This window comes from Lissotriton helveticus, chromosome 2_1 (genome assembly GCF_964261635.1).
Source record: "Lissotriton helveticus chromosome 2_1, aLisHel1.1, whole genome shotgun sequence".
NCBI lineage: Eukaryota > Metazoa > Chordata > Amphibia > Caudata > Salamandridae > Lissotriton > Lissotriton helveticus.
The window spans coordinates 1,543,689,042-1,543,703,246 of record NC_136059.1 but is presented as its reverse complement, the minus strand read 5'-3'; the positions used below and the strand labels follow the sequence as shown (position 1 = coordinate 1,543,703,246).

General features: G+C 44.1%; 1 protein-coding gene and 1 long non-coding RNA gene across 4 annotated transcripts in view; one reads left to right on the top strand and one right to left on the bottom strand.

Annotated features, from left to right (window-relative positions):
- Window positions 1–14,205, bottom strand: part of LOC144818771 (uncharacterized) — a 59,578-nt gene that overhangs the window by 3,591 nt on the left and 41,782 nt on the right. The window lies entirely within an intron of this gene.
- SARAF (store-operated calcium entry associated regulatory factor) overlaps window positions 1–14,205 on the top strand; it is a 55,597-nt gene that overhangs the window by 29,262 nt on the left and 12,130 nt on the right. The window contains exons 3-4 of one of the 3 annotated variants that reach the window (XM_078676506.1): window positions 8,362–8,905; window positions 12,289–12,436. In XM_078676506.1, the coding sequence (XP_078532632.1) occupies window positions 8,362–8,905; window positions 12,289–12,436 (692 nt within the window). Of the gene's footprint in view, window positions 1–8,361; window positions 8,906–12,288; window positions 12,441–14,205 lie in introns of those variants that run through there. The other 2 variants (XM_078676508.1, XM_078676509.1) reach the window with 2 other exon arrangements.

The following is a 14,205-nucleotide window of genomic DNA, read 5'->3' as shown; positions in this document are numbered from 1 at the left end:
TCCCCTGTACTGTCCCTAAGCGCCTGGACTAGGATCTCCCATGCTAGCGCCGCGTCCCGAGCTTTCTCATCTGCTTTACGCCTGGCCTGCTGGTACCTAAGTGTGCTCTCCGCCGCAGCCCATTTCAGAAATTCGTTCAACCATTTTTGATGTGTCGGTGCTGTCTTAGCCTTCCAACCCTTGGTGAGCTCCCTCTTTGCAATAAGTAGACCCAAGTCTATAAATTTACTCGACAGTTTGGTTTTGCGTGTGTGTGGAAACCAGTGTAGAAGGACGACCGCGCTGTCATAGTGCAGGACTCTATCTGTAACCTCATTCAGGGTGTCCCCCACCCCTGTCCAGTATTCTTGTAAATGTGGACAGTCCCTGAGCATGTGTAGTAAGTCAGCACCTGCCAGTGCACATCTGGGGCATGCTGCATCCTCTGTGCCAAAGTATTGTGTTATTTTATTCGGAGTGAGGTAGGCCCTATGAAGAATGTAAAGATGTATTAATTGGAAGCGGGCGTTCCTGGTGCTTTTCCTAGCTCTCTGGACCAAGTGGGACCATGTTGTGTCAGGGATTTCTTTTTGCAGATCAGTCTCCCATTGCGTTTTGAGGCGTGTTAGAGGTGGCATGTTTTCCGTGCTCATTCTGGAGTAGAGACACGTAACCGCTTTGAATGTTCCTGCTGTCATCATCGTATATTGGCACGCCGGTGATGTTTTAGGTTCAAGCAGTCCCTCCCCCCAATGTGCCTGAATAGTCCTTACCACTGCTGCGTGCAGTAAATAGTCTCCTCGCGGGAGATCGTAGTGCTCCTGTAGAGTCTGGTATGGCGTCAGCACCCCGTCGGTATATAGGTCTCCCACCATCTGTAGTCCCGCCTCCTCCCACAATTGGAGGTTCGACCAGTCCCCTCCATGCGGAAGCGCCGTTATCATTCCTAATGGGATCTCTGGCGCATATGGGTGACCAGGACCTGCACGCTTTTGCATGCGGTTCCAGCACGACCGCAGCGTCCTTTCTTCTTGGGTCAACCCTCTGAGTATTAATTTCTGCTGTAGGGCTATATACGCCAACACATGGCGGGGGGTACCCACGTCTCTCTCTTGGTCAGGCCCCCGGTATACTCTTGCTACTTCCTGCATGAAGAATTGCAGTTGTGCAGCCAGGTAATAGAGCTCGAAGTCTGGGACCGCTAGTCCGCCCTGATCCTTCGGGCGCATTAGAGTCGCCAATGCTATTCGCCGCCTGCCTGCTCCCCATAGGAAGGACTCTAAGCTAGACTTCAGGCGTTTGAACATTTCTCCCGGTATCCAGACAGGGAGGGTCCTAAAGAAGTACAATAATCGTGGCAGGGCAATAATTTTAAGGAGGGACACTCGTCCCGTTAGGGATAGGGGGAGGGTAGCCCAGAAGGACATGTTGCCCTTCAACGCCCGAATACATCGACCGATATTCCCGCCCAAAAGGTTGGCGGGTTCGTGGTAGATGTAAACCCCAAGATAGTGCAGACAATCTGGTTCCCATCGCATGTTGATGTTGGCCGTTGGACACATCTCCGCCTTCCGGAGCGGAAACAGGCAAGTTTTCACCCAGTTCACCTTTAAGCCTGAGATTTCCCCGAATCTCATTAGTAGATCCTCCGCACCCTTAACCGCCTCTCCGGCATTATCTAAGAATAACAGAAGATCGTCTGCGTACAGTGATATGTGGTGGTGGGTCCCTCTAGCCTCAAGTCCGTGGTAAGCATCACCCCTTCTAGCCAGCGTCGCAAGTGGCTCCATCGCCAGAGCAAATAATAGAGGAGAAAGCGCACACCCCTGTCTTGTTCCCCCTGTTCACCTCGTAGCGATCTGATATTAAAGCTCCCACTCTCACCCTAGCGCCTGCCGAGGCATAAAGCACTTTGGTCCATTGAAAGAGTAGATTCACACATGTGTGATTGCTGTAGTGATGTGGACGGGGAGGCCAGCATGTGCCATAGTTCTTGGCTTACCTTCTGCAAGGGGAGACAGAGAGTGGCGCGGACCTAGTCCACTACGGAACCCAGGAAGGTTAAGGATGGGTTGGGGATAGCACCGACTTCTTATCGTTGTTCATGAACCCAAGGAATTGGAACAGGCTGATTGTGAATTAGAGATGGTCTGTCAGGCTCCGAGAGTATGATTCATGAGGAGAAGATCGGTTGAGGTACATTATCAGGCATATGCCCTTGGATTGGACAAGTTTCACAACGGGCTTGAGTATCTTGGTGAAGCACCAGGTACCCAAGGAGAGCCCAAAAGGAAGCGTTGTGAACTCGAACGTCTGTGAGCCGTATAAAGTGCCTGTGAGGTGGGAAGATCGTAATCGTAAAGTAAGCATCTTTGAAGTCTAGAATCACTGGCCAGTTGTTGGGGCAAAGAAGATCCCGCAAAAGATGAATTCCTTTCATCTTGAAGTGATGGAAAACCAGCCACTCATTGAACTCTGAGGTTTATAACAGGACCTTGACCCCCGTCTTGTTTCTCCACAAAGAAGAAGTTGCTGATGAAGCTCGGAGGGTGCCGGGTTGCAGAAATTATAGCTCCCTTTCAAAGGAGTTCAGACACTTCTTTGTATACCACAATGGCCTCTACATAGGAGAACCGCATGGGTTGAGGGGGTGAGAGGTTGGACCGGAGAGGCGTAAAACTCTATGTGGAAACCCTGTAGGTCAGAAAAACCCACGTGTTGGATATCACTGTCCTCCAGATGTGGGCAAAACCTGTAACCTGTCCCCTAGTCTTGCATGGGAGGTAAAGAGAACACTCACCCTGTGAGGAGACTTGGGATTGATTACCTCAGTATCCACCTCTGGGATCTCAGTGGCAGGGATATGCTTGAGTAGTTTAGAAGCCCCCAAACCGGGTCTGGTCCTACCACTGTCCTTGTTGTGAGGTTTCACCTCTGGAAGGAGGAAGGAGCTTGGTGATGAAAGCGGCAAGTCGAGCGCCCCTCTGCCATTGTCCCCAAAGAGAACCCCTTACGCCATCTGCCCGGCCTCTGAGGTGGGCCGATCCCTAGCTTGGAATCAATCTTGATCAGAGGGGACCAACGCCTCTCTGTAGAGCGGGCACAATTAGCGTTGCCTGGAAAGATGATGACCCTTTGGGCACAGCAAAAAGGGTGTCCGGGGAGATGAAGGACCGCAAGGCTTTGATGTCCTTGGCCATGTCTAGTAATTTCGCCAAGGGGTCAGCTAAGTTAAGCAATTTATTTTGGCACGGCTGCCATGAGCGGCTGATCCCCTTTTTGTGGTCCTGGATATATTTGGCTAGGAAGGTAGCCATCCGGGGGTCAATTTCAGATGTGAAGGCCAGCATTCCCTCCAAGGATGGGCAGGGGCACTCCGCCTTAAGGCGTTTGCATACCTCTTTTTCTCAGGGCTTGTGTAGCCTCTCAGCCACATATGTGACCACCTTCTCTGCCTGCGCTGAGTCTGATGATCTCGGGTACAGTAGATCTGGGTTCAGCATTTCTGACACTTGGGCCTGGGTGTCTTTGTAGTCAGTGGAAGACTTGAGGTCTGAGTATGAGTGCCAAGGTCTGTTTGGCTCTATATCCCCCATCGGAACCCGTGGAGGAGTCATTGCCATCTAGGGGGACCAAGAAGATGCGGGAATTAGCTGTGTTGAAGGCGATTTTGGCAAGGGCTCCAGCCAGTGGCAAAGTCCAATCCTGAAGGAGTGGTATTGTCAAGACATGCACGTTTCAGTCTATCAAAAATGTGTGTGTGTGTATATATATATGTATATGTATATGTATATGTATATGTATGTGTATATATATATATATATATATATATATATATATATATATATCTCTATATATATATCTCTATATCGATATCTGGATCCCTGGTGCACTTCCCCTTGGACTTGAGAGTGACTACCTGCCCTGGAGGTAAAGGGGCTGAAGGCTCTTGTAAATCATCCCTCTGGTTGAGGGTTTAAAGCATCTCTCTGCCGTTGCTTAGAGCTTTTGCTCTAAGGGCGCCACCACTTCGGAGACTGCGTTACAAATAGAGGCATCAATAACATCACACAGATTGTCATCAATAGGTAGGTAGGAGAAGCTATGCTCTTCCATAGTAGGGTAATTATAGTATGGGGTGGGTTCCAGGTAGGCAGTGCCTAAAGGCTAATAAGGGTTAAAGCCCGGGGACCCATGATGCCCTGTTTAGGTCGAGCCTGGACAGCGCATGTGCTGCTCTGCGAGGCATGCTGTATTTGAGTATGGACTTACAGCTCCGCCCACTCTCCACCCATATGTTTCATTGGCGTGTGTCATTGTCCTTTGTAAATGCTGGCTTCTGATTCGTTGATATGCTGGTTAGTCCCTCCTTAGTATTGCCATATCTTCATTTGTAACCTCCCATGAGGACTGGCCCTTTTACTTCTGTTACACGGTATGTCTTATTTTGTCTGTAAGCACTATTTTCTTTAATGAGTTTCTGCTAGTGCAGGCACGACATGCTTTTCTGCAACATTCAGCGCACCATGCGCACTGTCACTTTCCAAGCAGCCTGGGACAATGGCAGTAGCTTCTTCGAAATAAAATAGGTCTCGCATTTACAAGAGTTTGAGCTATTGGCATTGTAAATGACAATGCCTTTTATTTATGTGTGAATTATCTAAACAGATAAATAAAAGGTATTGTCATTTACAATGCCCATAGTTTTAACTCTCGCAGATGCGAGACCTATTGCGCTGAAAATGTTTGTTTATATTTGCTAGGGGCAATTTCCACCTCTGTGGAAGCAAAATGCCTGGTTTTGTGTCCACCCGGGCTATGATCGTGCTGTGCTCAAGGAAGGTCTCTAAATCTAATAAGGAGGATAGGGCCTCCAACAAAGACCCCTCGTTGAGGTGTCCTTGCCCATTTAGGCATATCAGGAGGAGGCGAAAGCCTCATTACAGACCCCTTCACTGGAGCATTTTGGTGCCCTTCTGGCACTTATGTAATACTGACCCCTTAGAAGGCGCGTGATATTCCAAGCAGTGGGGCCAAACACTCGCACGGCCTGTCAATTTGCTCCGATGTAGTTTTGAAATACGATCAGAGCTTGCGTACCGGCCATGTCAAGACGGGCAGGTGCCCTCTAGCAGTCGGAAGACCTCACAGCCCGACCACTCTCAACGGAAACTACTTCAGAATGCTTGGGCGGCCGCGTCAGCAGCGCAAAAGCATTCTCGCGGTCGCTCAGTACCTGCAATTAGGAGGCATTGAAACACCTGAAAATATGAGCAGTATAGCCACAGTATGTCAAATACGTCCATAAATACTGCAGTATGACACAAAGGCCGAAATACTTAACTAAAGACTGCTGGAGCAGTGTAGAAAGAGAAAGAAATAAAGAGTCAACGAGGGACTATGGTGGGACTCTTGTGTGCTGATTGGATGGACTTTAGTTCCTGTTTTTTCCCTCCGGTTCATGGGATTTAAAGTTTTTCATGAGTTGAATATGGCTGCTGTTAAAATAAAGTGAAGAAAGTTGAGCATAATCCTCGCCTCTGGTCCTGATATAGAATCAATTCAGCTATCACACAAAAGTCCAGGACTGGAAACCGTATCAATAATGCCTTAAGGTAGGGTGACCAGAATTTTAAAGCCAAAAACTGGGACATTTCAGGAAAATAGAAGGACTACAATTTTACTTCAAGCTATGAGAGCACTCCTCAGTAGAGAATTACAGAACAGGCAGTAAGAACATACATAAAATGCAATTTTTAAGCCCAGTAGCTTGCCTGTTAATTAAATTGCTTTCTTGAAACAACTGCTCAGTTTCCCTGCTTTGTAAAACATAAAAAACACCTCCCACCATTTTCAGTCAACCCTCTCCAAAAACGGGGACATGAGCTAAATTTCTTGAAATTTGCTGGGACCGCTGGTTAAAAACAGGGACCGTCCTGGCAAAACGGGGACGCCTGGTCACCCTACCTTGAGGGAGATGATCATCTTAGGTAGACCATTTCTGCCTGCTGCTGCAGAAAAGCAGACCAAATAGCTCAGCATGTTTTGTTGCTGCAACAGACGTTTGATCAGAATCTAAACATGGGACCGGACCTGTAAACCAGAGGACATTGCTTGCTTCTTTTACATTGTTCTTAAAAATGTGAGTACACAATGACTACAGCACCGCACAGAGCGCATGGGCGACCCTTGGAAATATGGTCGCAAAAAGAGACATTGCTCAGCTTTGGGGATCTCATAGACCACCCACCATTTCCAAGTGGAAGGAGAACATGGACTGGTGCATGCTCCGGGAGAAGACTGTGTACCTTTCCCGGGGCCGGCCCAGGAAATGGGGTTGGATCTGGTCCCAATGGAACGCTTATCGTGGTAATATATGTACTCCGCCACAGGATGTAAACCCTGATGTTTCTACGTCCCCCTAATTGGCATCCAGCTTTCCTTTATCGTCAATATTTTTGCTTGTTTCCTTGTCCGCCCCTTTTACCCCCCGTTAATTGATTGCAATACATGTATCTAACTCTGGAGCTCTGCCCACATGGACTCATGATCATTTAACACTGTACTTTTGCCTTGTGAATTTTGTTTTTTTCTTTTGTATGTTTGTTTGATTTAATAAAAAATAAATAAAAAAATGTGAGTACACAGGAAGCTATTGAACCTATTCGTGGGGACAAAGGACTAGCCTTTTCAAATGTCTGTTTTTTTGTTCATGCTCATTCATTATAACTAAACTATATATTGAGAATAAAATGTAAGAATGTAAAAAACGTGAGAGAGGAACACAGTTCCAGCAAAAACTTACAGTAGATAATACATTCAGTGTGACAGCAATTATAAAGTTCCTTGAGTACCTAAGATACCTAAAAACCTATTCTACAAAAGCAGAAGTTACAACAGATGTTCAGTTCATAATTCCAACCATAAAGTGCCTCAGATATGTAAGACACGTTAAAAGGCTAATTCTACAGATGTATCTTACTTGCTAAGTGGATGACCTTAGGTATGCGTAAGTGAATGTGTCCACCTGATGCATTGTATAATTTGTGAAATTTTCAACACGTGGACCTAACCTGTGGGTGCAGTAAAGTGCTGTGCATACCAGGTGAAGAACATGTAAATAACCAGCACGAGACAAAAGGAGATGATGATGCTTCTTGATACCTAACTCAAAAATCTTATAGAAAATGGCCCATATACTACGTAGTAGCTCAAGAATTATATACTCTGGTATAGCACAATGTAGAGGGGCTACAGGGGCGAGGTTGTGACATGTAATCAATGGAGTGACAAAACAAGCGTGCGGTGTGGGATACTGTCAGTTCTTTTGAAATTAAAATGGCCTTCAAAAGCAGATGATTTTAGCTCCTTCATTGAGCCCAGAATGGAGGGAGAATTTTCCGTCAGGAGGACACCATTGATGCCTCAAAAGACCACGGCGTTGAATGTGGCCCAGAACTCAAGTCAGCATATACATCTTATCCTCCCATAGATTTACAGCCAATGCCAGGCAACTTAGAACTTCACACTCACATGATCTTTGAAGCAAACGTTGTGTGAGGAATGTTGAAAAAGCTGGTGTGCAAAGCCCCTTTCTAAATAGTTAATTGTATTATTAGTAAAGCAGATGCAGTAGTAACAGGGTCTAGAGATTTGCGGGGTTCCTGCACCTCATTTTGTCACTGAACGGGGTGGCCTACGGACTATTGTTCTTGCTTGCATTAGGGCCCATTTATTAGTATTTATTTATTTGCCAGTGCAAACGAGACCAGAACCATGACTGAGCACTTTATATAAGAATCGTTACCATACATAATCACTAAAGATGTTACAGTGTACTAAGGTTACAACTCAGGTTACAGGATACTAAATATTTTCTGGTGAGAAAGACCGTTCTTGTAGGGGTTCCTCAGACATCAAACAGACCAAAAAAGGTAGCGGGAGGGTATCCAGGTATATAGTCAGCCCTTTTGCTAGGTGGAAACTACCCATCGGCTTAGAGCCACCATCTCTCCTGTCCATGCTCACAGCCAAGTTGTCAGAAACCAAGTAATCCCACTGGAGGTCGAATGGCACTGTTTCTGTTGATTCTATAGTTCTAGGCTGACTGTGTGACATCAATAATGTCGTTGCTTTCAAATATGTGCCTTCCTTACTGATCGTAAGACGTCTATATAGTGCTTTTAATGGTACCTTGCGCTTCCTTTCTATTGGACATCACACTTTTGATGTCGCTTGGGCTCTCAACGTGGGCTTTAAATACTCCTATGAATGAGATTATGTCAAATGTATTTCCAGTTAGTGAAAAGTATTGCATTTGTTAAAGTATTATTTGTTTAAAATAGTGACTTTTAATATACATTTCTATTTCTGTATTTTTAGTGGGAATGTAAAGCAGACATGGACAATTCATATCGCTTTGGAAAGCTTGAAGTGAGCTGTGAAGGCTTTGACTATCCAAATGACCCGTATGTGTTACGTGGCTCTTGTGGTCTGGAGTATAGATTGGACCTGACTGAAGAAGGCCAGAGGAAAAGCAAGAGCAGCTATGGTGGTGGCAGCAGCTTTGGATCTGGTTTCTCCAGTTATAAGAATTCCCCAGTTTCTTCAGAGGGAGGCGGAGCTATTGTCATATTAGTATTTCTTGCCATAGCCTTTGGTATCTATAAGCTGTTTCTGAGTGGCGGGCAGCAGCCACAACAGCCATTCGCTGATGGCACTGGGCATCAGAACGCGTATGGTCCGAGTTATCAGGGCCCACCACCACCAGGATTTTCACCTGATTACACTGGTGCACCTCCAACTGGATTTGCAACTGGTTCACCACCACCGGGATTCAAATCCGATTTCACAGGTACTTCCCCACCAGAAAACACATCTGATTTCACAGGTATACCATCGCCAGGATCCACGTCTGATTTCAAAGGTACAGTCCTACCAATACTGCTAGGACTCTTGCACTCAGGAAACAACTGGAGGCTTTGTTGCCTGCAGAACATCTTGCTTCAGCAAGATGGCATTCCAAAATAGAGTATGACTGCTGAGGATGTGATAAAGGTATTATTGGTGCTTCTAGGGGTTGCCAGGAACCAATTAAAATCACAACCCCACAAATGGAAATAGAATTACACTCACCACCACTCTTGTACTTGTTACCCAAGCAGCGTGTACCATCAACCACTAGACACTCTGTGAAATATAAATGGCAGAGCTTTGCAGCTCGCCTGTTTAAAATAAAACACGTATAGCTTTATAAACACTGTAGAGATGGTCAATGACCTTCTGTTATTATTCATTAAAAAAGCCCTTAAGATTCGGTGGAACTTAAAAATGTAAGCATTCTTCTTCCCTTTCTGGAGAGACCACAATTTTAAGTAGAAATAATGAGCCTTGTTTCATCTTCACCTTGGGTCCAGAGGCTACTGCTGCGTACCTGTGGAATTAAAGCGAAATACAGGAATACTCAATAACTATATTCACCAAAAAGAAGGCCCCCCCTTTAATTGCATATCCTTATTAACATTGCTTTGTGGTGGCTCCCATTTAGTGATAGCCATTTTGTATACACTGTGACGTTTAATTAAAAACTTTTGCACCCATTTAATATTTGAGATGGCCTTTGGGACTGCCGTCTGTTTTTAGGTGTAGCCTGGGCAGCGCATGAGCTGCTTTCAATCAATCAATCAATCACGGCATTTGTAGAGCGCGCTACTCACCCGGGAGGGTCTCAAGGAGCTGGGGGAGAGGGGGATGTTACTGCTCGAACAGCCAGGTCTTGAGCAGCTTCCTGAAGGAGAGATGGTCTTGGGTTCGCCGGAGGTGGGTGGGGAGGGTGTTCCAAGTCTTGACTGCCAGGTAGGAAAAGGATCTTCCTCCGGCGGTGGCTCTGCGGATGCGTGGTACGGTGGCGAGGGCGTGGCTGGTCGATCGTAGCTGCCGGGTGGGCGTGTAGAAGGTCATGCGGTCGTTGAGGTATTTGGGGCCCAGGTCGTGGAGAGCCTTGTGTGCGTGGGTGAGGAGTCTGCGAGTCATGCTAAATTCAGGTAGGGACTTGAAGCTCTGCCCACTCTAAGCCTATATTTTTCATTGGCTTACGTCACTGTCCACTGCAAACTGTGGCTGTTCATTGGTCAATAAGATTAGTAGTCCCTCTTTAGTACCGCCTTGTCTCATTTTGTAACCTCCCATGGCGACACCCCCTGTTACATGTTGGTACTCGCCAGCTTTAATTATAGCCTCCAAGCACTATTTTCTCAAATAGCTTTGTCCTACCTGCTGTTGCAAGCAGGACACGCTCTCTCCATAACGCTTTATCAAAAAAAATTATTAGTACAGGCATCGAGCATTTTGCAATACAATAGGTCACGCATTTGCGAGAGTTTAAGATATTGTCATTGTAAATGACAATGCCTTTTATTTATCAATTTTAAAAACAACACATAAATAAAAGGCATTGTCATTTACAATGCCAATAGCTCAAACTCTCCTAAATGCGAGACCTATTGCATTGCAAATGCTTGTTTCTCTTACCGGAAGTGTAGACCCCAGAAGATTGCTATGAAGTCCGTGGTTCAGAGTGCCAGTAATTGTTGAAATACCAAACTCTGCTTACGTTTTCTTCTAGGGGATATAGTTTAACATCTCAGATCGTAGTGCACAGTCTCCACCTTCATTTTTTCACCAAGCAGTGACTCCGCAAATGAAACTTGTGTTTAGCTTTCTTAATTGAAAATATGTATTTCCAGCACTACCTTAAGATTAGGTGATAAGTCATTTGAAACGCTCAAATGGAAGCACTGACCAATTGGGAAACTTCTTTACAAATGTGGAATACTTATTTTCGTACTTGTTTTCCTAGTCGAGGTGCTATTAGGACCAGATTTAAAGAAGCACTCTGACAAAATACCACAAGCAGTTGTGCTTTATATACACTTTTTTTTTTTTTAGCAAAGCATCAGTTTACATGATTATATTCATAAAGTTACTCCTTAGTACAACAGGAAGCTTCACACCTAGTGATGAGAGTCCCTAGTTATTTGGCCACCCGATGCAATGACTCAAGTAGGGAGCTGAGCAGATGGATAAGCCTGGATTGCCGTAGTGCATGCTGTAACGTAGAACTATGTCACTCCCATCATGTGAAGGATGCCTTTAGTTGTGAACCTGGACATGTGTGTTGCCCATTTTTGCAGCCAATCACAAATATTAACCCTACACTTCTCCATCATCTCATCTCTTTAAACCCATACATGTTGACTTAACTTTCTGACTTAACTTTCTGGCCTCTCTCATAAATAAAATATGTGCATCCACAATAATCGTGAAGACAAAGGTCAGATAACTGCATTGCAGTGTATTTATGCTTTTAGGCTAAGGGAGACATTCGGTTTCACATACAGGTTTCACTGTTTATTGCACGATCACATGCAGTGTGATTGATTGTACCACATAAAAATACGTTTATTTGATTTTCGTTCGTTAGTTTTCATTATGTGACACAAGGGCAGTGTGCATTCCTGTGACTCCACATAAAAAAATCGAACCATTTAAATATGAATTAGGCAAAAAACTTGTCACCGTTTTGTGCGGTTATTGTGTTGATTATTACCCACATAATCTTGTGGTTATCTTGTGGTTATTTGTGACCTGTAAGTGTATCACATAATTTCCTGTAAAAAATCTCTTACTAATTTGGCTGACCGCAGCATAATATTCACAGCAAATTTTGCAATTATTTTGAGGCACATTGACTATTTGCCTTTCTGCACTACATTATATAAAAGTGGGCCTCTGTTAGAAGAACACAGTTGTAGCCTATGCCGGGTCAGATTCAAGGAACGATAGATTTCTTACGGTATATGATTTGGAAAATATGGTTAAATCCGCTGTTTTTACTCCAAAACAAAGTGAAGGTTAGTATATAGGAAGTGTACAAATAGTTTTCTGATTTGGAACTTTAGTTCTTGCCAATGAAATGCCATAAATGTCGATTCTCCTTCCCTCATATGCAATCGCCATTTTTGGAAAACTATTATGATTGTGTTCAGGACATGACCATAATTATTTAATAACTGATTGCAGCTATTGTTTGCATTTATTTTTGCTGTTCATTTTCACATATATCTATCAGGATACATTTTCCCCCAGTAGTCGGCTTCCTGGCTAATAAATTCAGTCATATGAGTGGTAAAATTCGTAGTTTGCTCCAATTGAATCAAAACAATGCTATAAATGCGTCCAACCCAGGACGAATAGAGGGAAATCAGGTGCTTTCATTTAATTGTCTTCTAATTTTGTTTTTCACTCTAGGGGCATCAGCCGGCTTCGGAGGTTTGGGTAGTGGTGCTGGATTTGGAAATGCTTTCGGGAACCGTCCACATAATGCTAACTCTGGCCCTGGGTTTTGGAGTGGACTTGGAACTGGAGGCGTGCTAGGATACTTGTTTGGAAATCGACGGTAAGAAGCATCCGTGATCAGTTTTACTTTTTAAAACATTCTACAGAAACACTGAATTAATGATCTCCCCTACTTTCTCTTGACAATTTCCCCCGTACCATTTCCCAATCCCACCATATTTAGAACCTTTTTCACAGATCCATATTTGATATGATCAAAAGATAGCTACATCTCCAAATTTGAAGCAGTGTGCACACATCAAAAACTTGACACTAAAGGAAACATTAAAAGATTGCTCACTGAGTTAAATGCTCACCGCTGACATCTCCTGCGATCCTCAGGTCACAAGATAGGTCCCTACAAAGCAAATTGGCCTCCACAATGTCAGCAAATTGAGCACAAATAATTTAGGTATTAGTAACACCGGGTATTTACAGTTGTGGGCTGTGAAGTTCAATATATTATTAGATAGGTGGGATTTAATGGGATATCTAAATGTAAAATGACAAGAGATGCGTTTGATTAGTAAAACCAAAATACAATGATTGATCTAGGCTACATCAGCTCTTAAATTCCCACACAGGGAAATTGAAAAACAACGCATGCATCAAGCGTTTTGTCCCATTGCATGTAATTCGACCTGGAGAGGAAAGTCCGTAGCATTCAACAACTATTATCAATCACTCACCTGCTTTTGGGGACAATTAATTTGCACCCACAAATCTTGATGTTTACCTGCATACAAACACCTGGAGGTTTGGAGACCCCAGAATTCGCACTAAGACCTCTTGAGGCATGGAAAATGTACACCTATGAACAAGGCTTCTTTTTTTGGATCCACATGTATGCATCTATGGAGCCAGCAAAAACAGAATTCTGCTTAAATTTGTTTAGCCGTTTATTTTTGATTTCTTGCAAAAAACTATCATTTGTCCCTTACACAGCTTATCACAGATGACTTTACGGTGGACGTCCTTAATTTATTTAATGTGGTACATTGAATATTGTGTACCCCGCACACATGTCCCTGAGCACTTTACAAAAATCTATAGGAAAGCATACAGATGTGTTCATACAAAGCTTTTCAGTAGAAAAGTACTCTTAAATACAGAAAGAAACTGTTTGCAGCCTATTAGCTAGGAAAAAATGGTCAAATTCTGTTTCTTTTTCATTAAAAAAAAAAGACCCAGTTAAACCGATAATTCAGTCCATTAGCAAAAAGTGACTACACATATTTATCATAAACCCTTTTTAAAACATCAAAAGATAGGCAATGTTAGCAGATAGGCTGCCATAGACCTTACAGTAAAAACTGTAATTGTACCTTAAATGACTTCACCTTTCCTCCTTTGTCTCATCAAACGCCACAGGTGATGGTTAGACCCATGCTTATTTCTAGCTCCTGGTAACAGGATCCTGAAGCAGCGAGCTTGGCTTTTTCGCCTTTTTCCTATTGGAAATCTTTACAAACCTTATCGAAGTAACTTCACTTGATTTTCCTGAGTACTAGCAGTCCAAGTCAGCTTTTTTCCTGTTGTAATGCCTTCACTTTTTGTGAAGTCTCCTGTCTGTGGCGAAAATAAGCCCCAGCCAGACCCCTATGACTTGTGCATAGGGTGCCTCTTGTTATATCATTGTCCTTGAAGACCGCAGACACTACCAAAATACGTCCAAGAGAACTCAAAAGGACAGCCAGAAAATCGGACTGCAAGGACTGCAGGAGAGGCTCCAGGAGACTGCTTTAGGAAGATTCCAAAAGATGAGGAGACTCTGCTCCTTTTATCGTAGCCTACTCTTCACTCTCCAATGACACCATGGGAGGTAGATAT